The sequence below is a fragment of the Haliotis asinina genome, chromosome 11, assembly GCF_037392515.1.
Source record: "Haliotis asinina isolate JCU_RB_2024 chromosome 11, JCU_Hal_asi_v2, whole genome shotgun sequence".
NCBI lineage: Eukaryota > Metazoa > Mollusca > Gastropoda > Lepetellida > Haliotidae > Haliotis > Haliotis asinina.
The window spans coordinates 9,787,519-9,801,488 of NC_090290.1; the positions used below are offsets into that span (position 1 = coordinate 9,787,519).

At 44.3% G+C, this 13,970-nt stretch overlaps 1 protein-coding gene across 1 annotated transcript in view; it reads right to left on the minus strand.

The window, feature by feature from the left end:
• LOC137256312 (NACHT and WD repeat domain-containing protein 2-like) overlaps positions 1-6,251 on the minus strand; it is a 53,342-nt gene extending 47,091 nt beyond the window's left edge. The window contains exon 1 of the mRNA XM_067794071.1: positions 5,700-6,251. Coding sequence (XP_067650172.1) covers positions 5,700-5,856 — 157 coding nt within the window. The 5' untranslated portion in view covers positions 5,857-6,251. The remainder of the gene's footprint in view (positions 1-5,699) is intronic.
• Positions 6,252-13,970: the final 7,719 nt, after the last annotated feature.

Consider the following 13,970-nt stretch of genomic DNA (forward strand, 5'->3'; position numbering starts at 1 on the left):
CGAAGTAACGAGAGAAAACACGAACATCGAAACATATCAACAAATGGTTGACAATGAGAAATTTTGGCTGACAAATATTGCGATATAAAAGTGGCACTTCGTACAATCTCAAACTGATAATTAGTTCCGTTCCGAAAACACATCTCCCATGCCTGCTCCGTTCATGACAACCCCGCCACTCCCAACTCTCTTTGACCAACACAGACTCCCTCTTCCCCAGTCCGAACGCCATCACCACCTTCCCACAATCCTCAGTTCAAACAATGGTTGTCAAAAAAGCCATAAAGGACACAGTCATTTATTTAGCATTTCACCATAACATGTAATTGTCGTTGGCAGGGTGATTAGAGAGAGACTAGCACGCGCGTCAATCATGAAATCAAACTAAAGACTGATAATTTGACAAAAACTGGTCAATGTCTTATGCTTTAAACAATTATATAATCATAATATGCTATCGCAATACTTGCTAACGGGAGTTAACAAAACTGTATCGCCGTGAGGTCTGCGTGACCGCGCTGTGATGGCCAATGGCACAGTCAGATGGAGAAAATTCCAATCGTGGGCTGATAAAGACGCCAGCAGTTATAAAACCCCGTCAGTCGTCGACGGCTTTGATAGCCGAAATGTTACGATTAAGAGGGCCCAGATGGGAGTGCAGGGTGAACGTTTATTTTATGTGTGATGGCTTCAAATGTAATAATGTAAATATTTACGGTTATTTCAGCATTTCATAACACCTAGGTCCCGATCCACAAGTATTCGTTCCGCTACCTCATTCGTAAGAGTATGGTAAACGACAGACGTACGACAAGTCGTAACTTAACGAACGCTTTGTGATTGGGACCCTGTTCTTTTGTGATACACATGCTCCACGTTGTCTTCGGGCGTTATTTGACGCGCAAGTGATTACAAACATCTGGAGACATATTACGTGTTACGTGGTACATGTACATCGAGCTGCGTATTAATTATGAAACATTTAACAGAAAAGAATAAATGAAAAGAAAAGAAGAAAACGAGAACACCCATGGGTGTCATCGTTTCATCATTCAAGCCTAGACTGGGCTTATGCGTAATCCTTTGAATTTTCTCTTAGCTTTTAAGTCTCTTCCAGACAAGTCACCTATCCAGTAATCTATTTCCCGCTCACTCACTCACTCACTCACACCTGCTGACACAGTCCGGGATTTCATTGACCTCGTGTGGCAACGCTATCGCACATTCTACATTCTCCATCACTCGGGTGAAAGGACCCCCACCTGGAGCCTCATCCTATATCGATTACGGGTGGAATTATTATATGGTCTCAATAGGACGGGAGCCATTTCATGCGCTCCAAAATCACTTGCTTGGATCCACAACTGGGATAGAAATAATGGAGAGTGATTTGCTTTATCAAAGTTCATAAACGTGGGTGATAAAATCCGCCATTATGAACGAGCGCGTCCATACCACACAAAATCGGCAAAAGCCACAGCCAGAAGTAGATACAGATTTGAAAGTCGACGACTCAAAATCTCTTGGTCATATTTATCTCGGCTTTCAATAATCCATTAACGACGGAATGGGGTAATTCATGTGACCTTACTGAACTTTATACTGGCTATTTCTTGGTTCATGGCAGTGTGTCGCTCAGAGAGTGGTTTGGTAATGGTACATGGTATTTTGTATCGACGTTAGAGGGTTCAACATTTCAAATCCAAACGTATTCCCAACACAGTGCTTTAGATTAATCGCCAATTTATTTCAGTAATTCATGGTCTGAAAATTTTAGAAACAATTTTACGATTCTATATTCACCACAAGTTTCGAGTTGGAAGAGGATATGCACATTTGGAAAATGTCTAAAGTTATCGATTCATAGGTACCTTATCGACATTTTCAACCATACGGAGAGCTAAAAAGCGTTCCTGCTTGAAGAATATGCTTAATGTAATATTTATTTGTTTGATATTTCTGCAAAATGCATAGAAACTTATCAATAAGCAGTGGCGTTCTAATCCCCTTACTGGGGCAACTGAAAATATAATCGTTATTGAAAAAAGTCGACAGGTGAAACAGAAAACGCAGTAAAACCTATTTCACTTCCATGTGGTCGCTACAATTATTATCAAGGAAGACTGATATATGATCGAATTCCCCTTTCAGCCAGTGCCTCGAGGTTCAGGCACACGGTGGGTGAGTGAGTGTGGTTTTACGACGCTTTTAGCAATAGTCCAGCAGTATCACGGCGGTGGACACAATATATGAGCTCCACACATTACACCCATATTGAGAATCGAACCCGGACCTTCGGCGTGACGCAAAGCTTTAACCACTCGGCTACCCCATCACAGACGGGTCGACTAGATTTATATTTGACTGATGTCAAAATACACTTATCACGTTCTAATATAATCTAATTATATCACGGTGGCATCTCTACCATAAATAAAAACTCTCAATGATCCGGATTGAGGCGTTATGAGTGCAGATGTACGCATTAAGACATGACGGATTAAGGAATCACTGTTACGCCACAAATCCCGTAGTGCGCCTGATGATGGGTGTTACTTACATAAATCCTACGCCAGAAATATCTCGTGCTCATGAACGCGTGAACATCTGGGTTAAAATGGGTCATCATTTACCCAGGATTCTCGTAAGAGGCGACTAAGTTAGTTGAGACATGTCATTTTTGTATCCCAATGAAGTAGATCGCTGCTCATGCTGTTGATCATTGGATTGTCTGGTTCAGACTCGATTAATTACAGATCGCGACCATTTAGCTCGAAAATTGCTTTGCGGCGTTAAACAGAAAACCAACCAACCGATTCAAACCATCCCGAGCTCAGGTGTAACGGGTATCACGTCCATGGATGCCTAGAGTGAGTGAGTGAGTGAGTGAGTTTCAGCACTATCTCATCCGAACAGCGACGAGACCAAGTTTTAAAACATGAACCAAATTGAGTGAGCCAGTTTAGTTTACCTTAAGCCACGTTTAGCATTATTCCATCAATATCACGTCCGAGAGACTTGATTAATTGATCATTTAAAGTTAAAAAGTGTTCGGCCAACTGGGTCCATTTACATCTTGCCAATCAAGAAGGTTTGCTAAGTTTCTAAAACTTTATAAAGTAGCAAAGCTGTCACATGCCTTAACATAGGCAAGAATAGTGCTTGAACATAATAGTCTGGCCAATATACTGAAATGGGGAGTCGAACCTGGGTTTTCGGCGTGAACGGACGCGTTAACCACAAGGCTACCACACCGCCCTACCTACAACTGGTAATGAAAAACCTCAGCTTACACCAGTATACTTTCTCTAATTACATGTCTGTAAGTTGGCAGTAAATGACAAATTCTTTGTCCGGATTACTACAGCCGAGTGTGTAGGAAAGACATTTGCAGCCCGGCACAGTTTACCATAACCGCACATCAATGTCTCCCGGGGTTTGACGGCGTAGGAAAGCAACGGAGTATTTCATGCGTCTTTTCTCTCTCTGTGGCATTTACTAGCTGTCCCGGGAGGGATCCGGTCTCGTGTTACTAAATACGAGATCGCGTGGAAATGGGCATCAGGTGATCATGTTGTGTTTTAAGGAAGCATGGCTACGTGTGCATAAACAACGTCAAACCTTTGTCCACGACGATAAAAGTAATTTGAGAATCTCAGAAGTAGTGTCTGTTTCATGGCTGAAAGTGGTATAAAGAACCATTGTTGTTTTTTTATACAAGGTAGTAAGTTAAATTGTTAGTGATGTGACGCAAAGGAGGGTGAGTGAGTGAGTGAAGATATAAAATCACATCGGCAAATTTCAGCCATACCGTGACTGAAAAACGTTATAATTTCATAATAAATCATAGTCAGTTATGAAAACCTGTCGACGAAGGGCAGGAAAAAGAGCTAGAATATTACAAACATAATTGTAAAATTAGTATGTAAATATAAAACATCTCAATAATGAAAGACAAATGTAAACCGTGCTATAGTTTGCCAACAACTGAAGGTAGATCACCATACCAGGGTCCATGGGGACTTACAGTACCTTTGCTGCCTGCATGGACCCTTGCTGGATTCACACCATCCCTTCAGCCAATGGCGAATGTTGTCAGATTTAGCCATAATTTACAATTACACAATTACAAAAATGCTGCGTTTGAATAATCTGGCAAGTTTAACTTTACTGAATGTTTTCGGGATTAACGTATTCTCTAAGGAGGGGTGGTGTGTGTGTATGTGTGTGTGTGTGTGTGTGTGTGTGTGTGTGTGTGTGTGTGTGTGTCGGGGGGCGGGGGGGGGATAATACTTGTGATTTCGTTGCCAATATGCCAGATTGAAGTCGTGTCCCTTAAAACCACAGACCTTGTTAGTTGAATGATGTTTAGGTCCGTTTTCTTTAAAGAAATTAATAATCAATTAGTGATCATGAAACATTATTTGTGGGCTGTGTGAGTTAATCATTTGTATGATAATTCGCCATTAAACAGTGATATGATTCTTGTAATCTACTTATGAAGTAGACACGCGGCTCTTCTTTGGGAAAAAAAACTACATAACTAACATATGCTTTCGGATAACCCACAAGGCAATAATGCTTTGATTCATATATGCTCAGTACTGCAGAAGCAAGATAATGTTGGGCTAATTCTCTCTTGCTCGACAAAGCTACAAGGAACTCACAGAAACATCTCATAACAGAAAACCGAATATGTCATCCAAAAGACATGTTGCCTTCACTGGTCTTTACCAACGTCCAAATGGCAATCAAGGTGATTGATACTTTATGAGAAAAATATCTAAATTGATTATTGTGAAATAGAACAAAGGAAAATTGTTTTCCCTTATACAACAATTAAATGGGAAATTAAGGCTGCCCATTATCATTACGAAAGCACGCACAGAGAAATAACATGTGGGTTTATGGGGCACTGAACCAAAACTATCCACGGTAAATACCATTAGTGGTAGTGAAATGGATAGTCGCCTTTTCCTCGGTGTCCATAAGCTTGGGAGAACTACGTGTCGGTTCAACTGTGGCAGTTAGATTGTGTACATAATGATAGTTTGGTGATAGCATCAACGGACCCCCGCAAAGTCTGGCTGAGTCACTCAGTTCCCAAATCACAGCCGCGACATGACCGAATCGTTATCAGTAGGCAAACAATAGATTCAGCGCCGAAGTTCAACAAATATTCAAGCTCTGGTGTAAACGGATGTTAAAACCTCACTAACACGAGAACACAATTGCACCATACCAACCACAGAGTTTGTAGAGATAGCCGACTTTCCTATACACCACGAGTTGACTCCATGAGTGCACCCAATCGCGTCTGGTTACACAATGTCAGAAAGTAGGAAAATATCAACAGTTTCCGACCTTGTCTCAAAACCATCCTCTTCAAACATGCATTCGAAGAAGCAGGGATCTGGATATGTAGCGCTATACAAATGTCGGATTTGATTCATTTATTTCTTTACATCTATCTGAGATAGAAGTATGATATAGATATATATAATATCTATGATAATAATATGATTATATATATTATTATATTAAATCATTCATATCATTACTATTCGCATATTATGTTATATATGATTTTACAATAAGCACACACACACACACAAACTGTCCTACATTGTACAATAGCTATCTCGAGTGAGACGTGTGGAGGACGTTGTTTACTGAATGAAGTGCATTTTATGACTTACCTGTGAATGTGGAACTTGTGAATATCCGAACAATCTTGGAACTGAGGGCTGGTAAATCATCCAAACAACCCACAAGAACCCGGTCCTTTTTTTCTTGTATTTCATCGGGAATTTCAGACAGAGGAGTTCCCTCTTGCAGGTCGTGTTGTTCCGCCATGGTGGGTAATCAACTTGTCTCCGTCTCCAAGTTCACTTAACCGAATTGTTAGCCATGATCATCCCATTGTAAAAGAAACTCCGAATCTAAAAAAAAAATTCGCAAATTCTTCCGGGAGTTAAACAGACTGCATACCTCTCTCTCGACGTCAAGTGACCGACTCGCGATAGCCGGATCGGTAGCGAACCTCCCGTCCCAGTAAAGGGGTGATTATCCGATTAGAGTATTAACGTAAGATTGTTGGTGGTAGTCTGTGCTACAGTTAGAGAAACAATAGGGTTTAGGAACGAGGCGTTAAAAGGAGGTGTAGAAGAGGGCTTTACCACACCCTCCTAGTGGCGTTTCCTCTGTCAGACCGCTTCAACGTAATGGATGAAGGCAGACTTGTTAATTAAGCAAACTACCCGGCCGCGTTTCAGGGACCCGTTGCTCACTTGCATTTAACCGTGTTTGTGTTCTCGCCTCTCTCATAGCGTCGATGGTGTGTATAATTACGATGAATCAATATCTTGGTTGTTATACCAACACAATTTACATTCGTCGCCAAAACGGTTCAATCCCTGCGCGGGTGTCGGGGACATTAAGAAATCACGTGAATTTTCCCCCGGGGTGCTGCCAGCCATTGGCGGTGGTTGCGTTGTGAATGAGGAATATTTAAATGGTTGCTGATGTGAGTGTGTCGAGGATGTTACGAGGCATTTGATTACACCTGCCTTCATAATAAATACATCAACACTAATAAGCTTATTGATAATAGTAACCGCAACTGATGTATACCTTTTTGATTGGAATATCACCATTCTTCTGAAAATTGGTCACTTGGTGACGGTGTTGTGGAAGGGATTCGGCTGTGACTGGAGCTCTCGTGTGGGTGTGAATGTGAGGGAATGGGTGGGTGTTGAGAGTGTGGATGCGAGGAAGTGAATATGTGTGTGCGTGCGTGTGTTGGGGTGGTGTTAAGGGATGGGTAGGGGTGGCTGTTCATGGTGTGGGTGTGGATACGAGGAAGTAGGTGGGGGTTAAAGGTGTGGGTGTGGATGCTAGGGAGTAGGTAGAGCTTGAAGTTGTGGGTGTGGATGCAAAGAATTTGGGAGGGGGGTTGGGGTGGAGGTGTGGGTACGAGGAAGTAGTGGGGTGTGGTGTGGTGGGGTGGGGGGTTGGGGAGGGGAGGGGAAGGTGTGGATGCGGATACGAGGGAGTAGGTGCTGGTGGAAGTTGTGGATACGAGCAAGTAGATAGGTCTTGAAGGTGTGGGTGTGGATACGAGGGTGTAGGTGCTGGTGGAAGTTGTGGATACGAGCAAGTAGATAGGTCTTGAAGGTGTGGGTGTGGATACGAGGGAGTAGGTGCTGGTGGAAGTTGTGGGTACGAGCAAGTAGATAGGTCTTGAAGGTGTGGGTGTGGATACGAGGGTGTAGGTGCTGGTGGAAGTTGTGGATACGAGCAAGTAGATAGGTCTTGAAGGTGTGGGTGTGGATACGAGGGAGTAGGTGCTGGTGGAAGTTGTGGGTACGAGCAAGTAGATAGGTCTTGAAGGTGTGGGTGTGGATACGAGGGTGTAGGTGCTGGTGGAAGTTGTGGGTACGAGCAAGTAGATAGGTCTTGAAGGTGTGGGTGTGGATACGAGGGAGTAGGTGCTGGTGGAAGTTGTGGGTACGAGCATGTAGATAGGTCTTGAAGGTGTGGGTGTGGATACGAGGGAGTAGGTGCTGGTGGAAGTTGTGGGTACGAGCAAGTAGATAGGTCTTGAAGGTGTGGGTGTGGATACGAGGGAGTAGGTGCTGGTGGAAGTTGTGGGTACGAGCAAGTAGATAGGTCTTGAAGGTGTGGGTGTGGATACGAGGGTGTAGGTGCTGGTGGAAGTTGTGGGTACGAGCAAGTAGATAGGTCTTGAAGGTGTGGGTGTGGATACGAGGGAGTAGGTGCTGGTGGAAGTTGTGGGTACGAGCAAGTAGATAGGTCTTGAAGGTGTGGGTGTGGATACGAGGGAGTAGGTGCTGGTGGAAGTTGTGGGTACGAGCAAGTAGATAGGTCTTGAAGGTGTGGGTGTGGATACGAGGGTGTAGGTGCTGGTGGAAGTTGTGGATACGAGCAAGTAGATAGGTCTTGAAGGTGTGGGTGTGGATACGAGGGAGTAGGTGCTGGTGGAAGTTGTGGGTACGAGCAAGTAGATAGGTCTTGAAGGTGTGGGTGTGGATACGAGGGTGTAGGTGCTGGTGGAAGTTGTGGATACGAGCAAGTAGATAGGTCTTGAAGGTGTGGGTGCGGATACGAGGGAGTAGGTGCTGGTGGAAGTTGTGGGTACGAGCAAGTAGATAGGTCTTGAAGGTGTGGGTGTGGATACGAGGGAGTAGGTGCTGGTGGAAGTTGTGGGTACGAGCAAGTAGATAGGTCTTGAAGGTGTGGGTGCGGATACGAGGGAGTAGGTGCTGGTGGAAGTTGTGGGTACGAGCAAGTAGATAGGTCTTGAAGGTGTGGGTGTGGATACGAGGGAGTAGGTGCTGGTGGAAGTTGTGGGTACGAGCAAGTAGATAGGTCTTGAAGGTGTGGGTGTGGATACGAGGGTGTAGGTGCTGGTGGAAGTTGTGGATACGAGCAAGTAGATAGGTCTTGAAGGTGTGGGTGTGGATACGAGGGAGTAGGTGCTGGTGGAAGTTGTGGGTACGAGCAAGTAGATAGGTCTTGAAGGTGTGGGTGTGGATACGAGGGAGTAGGTGCTGGTGGAAGTTGTGGGTACGAGCAAGTAGATAGGTCTTGAAGGTGTGGGTGTGGATACGAGGGTGTAGGTGCTGGTGGAAGTTGTGGATACGAGCAAGTAGATAGGTCTTGAAGGTGTGGGTGTGGATACGAGGGTGTAGGTGCCGGTAGAAGTTGTGGGTACGAGCAAGTAGATAGGTCTTGAAGGTGTGGGTGTGGATACGAGGGTGTAGGTGCTGGTAGAAGTTGTGGGTACGAGCAAGTAGATAGGTCTTGAAGGTGAGGGTGTGGATACGAGGGTGTAGGTGCTGGTAGAAGTTGTGGGTACGAGCAAGTAGATAGGTCTTGAAGGTGTGGGTGTGGATACGAGTGTGTAGGTGCTGGTAGAAGTTGTGGGTACGAGGAAGTAGATAGGTCTTGAAGGTGTGGGTATGGATACGAGTGTGTAGGTGCTGGTGGAAGTTGTGGATACGAGCAAGTAGATAGGTCTTGAAGGTGTGGGTGTGGATACGAGGGTGTAGGTGCTGGTAGAAGTTGTGGGTACGAGCAAGTAGATAGGTCTTGAAGGTGTGGGTGTGGATACGAGGGTGTAGGTGCTGGTAGAAGTTGTGGGTACGAGCAAGTAGATAGGTCTTGAAGGTGTGGGTGTGGATACGAGTGTGTAGGTGCTGGTGGAAGTTGTGGGTACGAGCAAGTAGATAGGTCTTGAAGGTGTGGGTGTGGATACGAGTGTGTAGGTGCTGATGGAAGTTGTAGGTACGAGCAAGTAGATAGGTCTTGAAGGTGAGGGTGTGGATACGAGGGAGTAGGTGGGGGTAGAAGGTGTGGATGTGGATGCAAGGGAGTAGGTGGGGTTTGGAGGCGTGGGTGTGGATATGAGGAAGTATGTAGGGGTTGAAAGTTGAGTTGAGTGTGGCTGGGGGCCTGAGGATGTGTGTGAATGCGAGTGTGTGTGGCGGATGTGGCGGATGAATACGAGGGTAATGTGTGAGTGTTGAGGAAGTGTTTGTGCGAGAGTGTGGGTGCGCGCGTGCGCGCGCGTGTGTGTATGTGTGTGCGAAGGGGGAGGGGGGAGGGGAGCGAGGAGATGTTGAGTGACTGGATGAAGGTGTGGTTTAAGGTATGATGTGGGTATGTGAACCTATATTTTGATTTTTGTATACGTATAATCCAGCCTAAGTAAACTTATCCTCAGTACTTTTCGTAACACTCCAACACTGAGTCTAACAAAACCTTATGGGAGGTCGCGTCAGGGTAACTTTTGAGATTGACCAATCAGAACACAGCTTACCAAATCGGTTACCAGCTTACCGAAAGTGCACATTCGCACATCCCTTTTGAACTTTTTATCTCGAAAAGGTTCGTACCCGAACGATTCCGAATGCTATTTAGCGTACGATCGCTCCCGGGTGATGCACACGGCGTACGTACAGCCGTGACAACAGTGAGTAAACAGTCGCTGAAAATAGTGTTTTTGACAATATTCAAGGATGTTATCCTGCGGAAATATTAGCTAATGGTAACCATGCCAACAGAAACCCCAAATCGTATATACTGCAGGTCAAATAACTGTGTTATATGCTGATTTGTGTTTGTGGAGAGATCTGTGTCGGTGACCTGAATATTTTGAAAGTCCCTCCGATCCCTAAATAGTAGCCGTTGTCTGATTGGTTAAATCTGTTTAACCGTCTCGCATTTGATTGGACTGTCATTGGTTGCTCAAAGGTTACCTGACACGCCCTTCTACTAAGTTTTGTTAGAGTCAGTGGTGGAGTGAAACGAAATACACTGAGACAAAGTTTACTTAGACTGAAGTATAATTATACCTGTTTTTGTAGCTTGGATGGGGTACCCCATGGCGTTTGGGCAATCCCCTGGAACTCGGTCTCGATTTCTGTCACAGCTATCAGATACAATTTACAATCTGTTAGACTCTCCCTGCGACTATAGACTACCACAGACGTTCATATCAGCTAAACTTTCAAATGCCAGCATGTAAGGGACTTTCAGTTCAAAGCAACATTTTACCTTTGCACCGATATCGTTTTCATGAATATTTGATTTAACAGGGATCTCCTGCGATGAGAGGGAATCCATTTTCCTTGACTCAGCCCACCCAGTTCTTTATTCAAGAGAATAAAAAAAGCCCGGCCAAAGTGTATTGATTACGTTAGCAAAGAAGGCAGTGGGGCGGATCCTGCTGTAAGGGACGTTGTCGAACATAGACTGGGAAGCCCCCAGCAGGTATCGCGTATCTTTCTACGTGGACGATCTAGTCTCGGGCTGACTTATAATATCACAATGGTATCGTACCGGAGAAACCCGCGAGACGCTCTAGTGAACAGATTGTCCCTTCTGATAAGCTTAAATAGTGCTTATATAGATTACGGGATCTTAAGTAATGTATAGTGTAGATGTTAAACACGTAATTGGAAAGTCTAGGAACGCCATATGCTGTATTGCAAACAGGTGATTTATGTCTGAAAGGCTCAATCATAGTCGTCAATGAAGTGAGTTTAGCTTTACTCCGCTTGTAGAAATATTCAAGAAATATCACGACACGAGAAGGGTGGCTTTAAATAAAACATAGTACCCATGTGGGGAATACAACCTAGGTTGGACAAGCGCGAGACTAGTACCCTACCGACCTTCATAGTCGTCAAGCAAGGACTGACAACTGACACGGGTAAGTCTGACTATAACAAGTCGCCGCTGTGCGGAGTTGCTTCCCTTACCGGTAGCAGGGTCGTTGATTTACATGACAGATTCAAAATCATATTGAAACAAGTAAGGACATCTGATCGGTGTCGTCTTTGCTGTATCCGACCAAAAAGAAAATTGTTTGAAAAACTGGGCTGTCTTGAATGATCCTGTCCATCCGCTTTGATCTGTCTCGGATTCGTCTCGCTCTCGGGCTTCCATGAGTGACGATTAGGTGGCTGAATCGATCCAGCTGACAGACTCTCTGGCTTAGTGTTCGTTGTACTATGCAGTTTGTCATGACGAAAAAAATAACAACAACATAACAAAACAAAAAAAACCCACAGATTTGTGATCCAAACTCAATCGGAGAATGTTCTGTTATCTGCCTGGAATATTTCTGGGTACCGCGACATCGGACTCCCGTGAAGATCCATGTTAGAATTGATCTTCAGTAACCCATGCTTATTGTAACAGGCGAATAACGGGATCGGATGGTCAGGCTTGCTGATTTGGCTGACACGTGTCATTGACCATAGGTCCCGAATATTGCTGAATGCGCCAAAAACCTAAACTCACTCACTCACCAGAGTGGATTACCTGTGCTCTATTTTAACAAGATCCATCTGGTAGGCTGACGCTGTTTCCTTGTCGTGCATGTGGAAATTTCATCATATTTTGACAATGGCACCATCCCTGTACTTCCTCAAGAAAACACAGCAGTCGAGTGTGTGTTCATTAGATCCTCCGCCTTTCACACACTCGTGCTCCCAGACATGTTTTGCTTGCTGAGCGAGTGATTTTAAGTTACTTCAGGCACTCTGGAAATACTCAGTGCTCGATAAACAAGTTACAAACCAGCCTGTCTGACAATCGAAAGAAAAACATCTGTCGGACCCAAGGATTGGTATAACATTTCACAAACAAACACTTATAGTGAGCGACTATTTCAAGTACATCTAAGCGCGCCTGCTTAGCACGAAATGTCTCACGCTTTTACCACGATTACAATTAAGAAAAAGGTGAATGGATCCAGTTTAACACCGCACTCAACAATATTCCAGCTATGGTCTGTAAATAATCGAGTCTGCACCAGACAATCCAATGATCAACATCATGAGCGTGAATCTACCCAAATGGAAACCACTGACCTGTCTCAGCTAAGTCAACGAGGATGACCACCCGATCCCGTTAGTCGCGCGCCTCTTACGACAAACGTAATTTTCTACTGCGTGAATATTTAATCATGACACAATGATATACGGGAACATATACATACATAAACCTTCAAGCTGTCATAAGTAACTTAAGGTAGATCGGGAGAGATAACAGGCAGGCACGGGAATTCTTTGTTAAGAGTTGTGTCCGATGGGCTTGCCAGAATTCTGTGATCGAGGGCTCAAATCCGATTTCCCATGATTTTGTGTCTTGTTTCTTTTTCGGGTAACCAGTGAAGGTCCGGGTTAGACCATGAGCCTTCAGTAACTTGTGCTTGTCGTAAGAGGCGACTAATGGGATCGAGTGGTCAGACTCGCTGACTTGTTTCACATATGTCATCAGTTCCCAATTGTGCAGGTCGATGCTCATGCTGTTGATGACTGGATTGTGTGGTCCAGACTCGATTATTTACAGACCGTACCATATAGCTGGAATATTGCTGAGTGCGGCGTAAAACTACATTCACTCTCTTTTCGGGGACACGTGGGTTTCACCAAAGCGATGCAAGTCTGAGATCAGCATTCGTCGGTTCCCTCCGACATCTAGTGGACAAGCATTAAATGTAATCGAAACATAGGTCAGAGCGGCGTCAGGCCCAAATCACTCACTCAAATAAACTCAATACCTACGACATCGCCGATTTCAATAATCCACTCTCACTCAATGCACATAGTTTATATCACAGGGACTTGTATCGCTTAGAAACAGCGCTCGAAAGACATATATGTGTATAGACCCTACCCTAGTACTATATAAAAGGATTATAGTACTAGGGTAGGGTCTATACACATATATGTCTTTCGAGCGCTGTTTCTAAGCGATACAAGTCCCTGTGGTTTATATTCATACATTTGTATCAACGGTGGACACATTTGCCCTTAGGTCGGTTGCGATTGGGTAGCTCCGGGTTTCATTCCCAAAATGGGCACAGTGTGTGAAGACACTGGTGTCCCTCATTGTGATATTGCTGGAATATTGCTAAACGTGGGGTAAAAGTAAACTTATTCTCGTTCCCTTAACTTATTCAACTCACTACTACTCTTTCCACTTCCAGCTTTTAGACGATTTGGATCTGTGTTCAATAAACTGCAAAACATCATTACAAAACTGCAGAATTAAACGCTCAATACACCTATACGGTGCGGGTCTGTAAATAATCGAGTCTGGACCAAACAATTCAGTGGTCAACGGCATGAGCATCGATCTGCGCAAATGGCAACCGATGACATATGTTAATAACGCCCGATCCCGTTATAGTCGCCTCTTACGACAAGCATAGTCGCCTTTTATGGCAAGAACAGGTTGCTGAAGGCCTGTTCTATCCCGGACCTTCACGGGTTTCTTTGTGATTGTAAAAGAAACATCATGTAATGGACTATCAAAATGTTTTTGAACGATGGACTTTGAAGGGAAACATTTAGTATTCTATTAGCTCACGGGTGAGTCTGTTAATGGATTTTCTTCCAAATGGATTTTAGCGATTATAACCTGAGCCATGC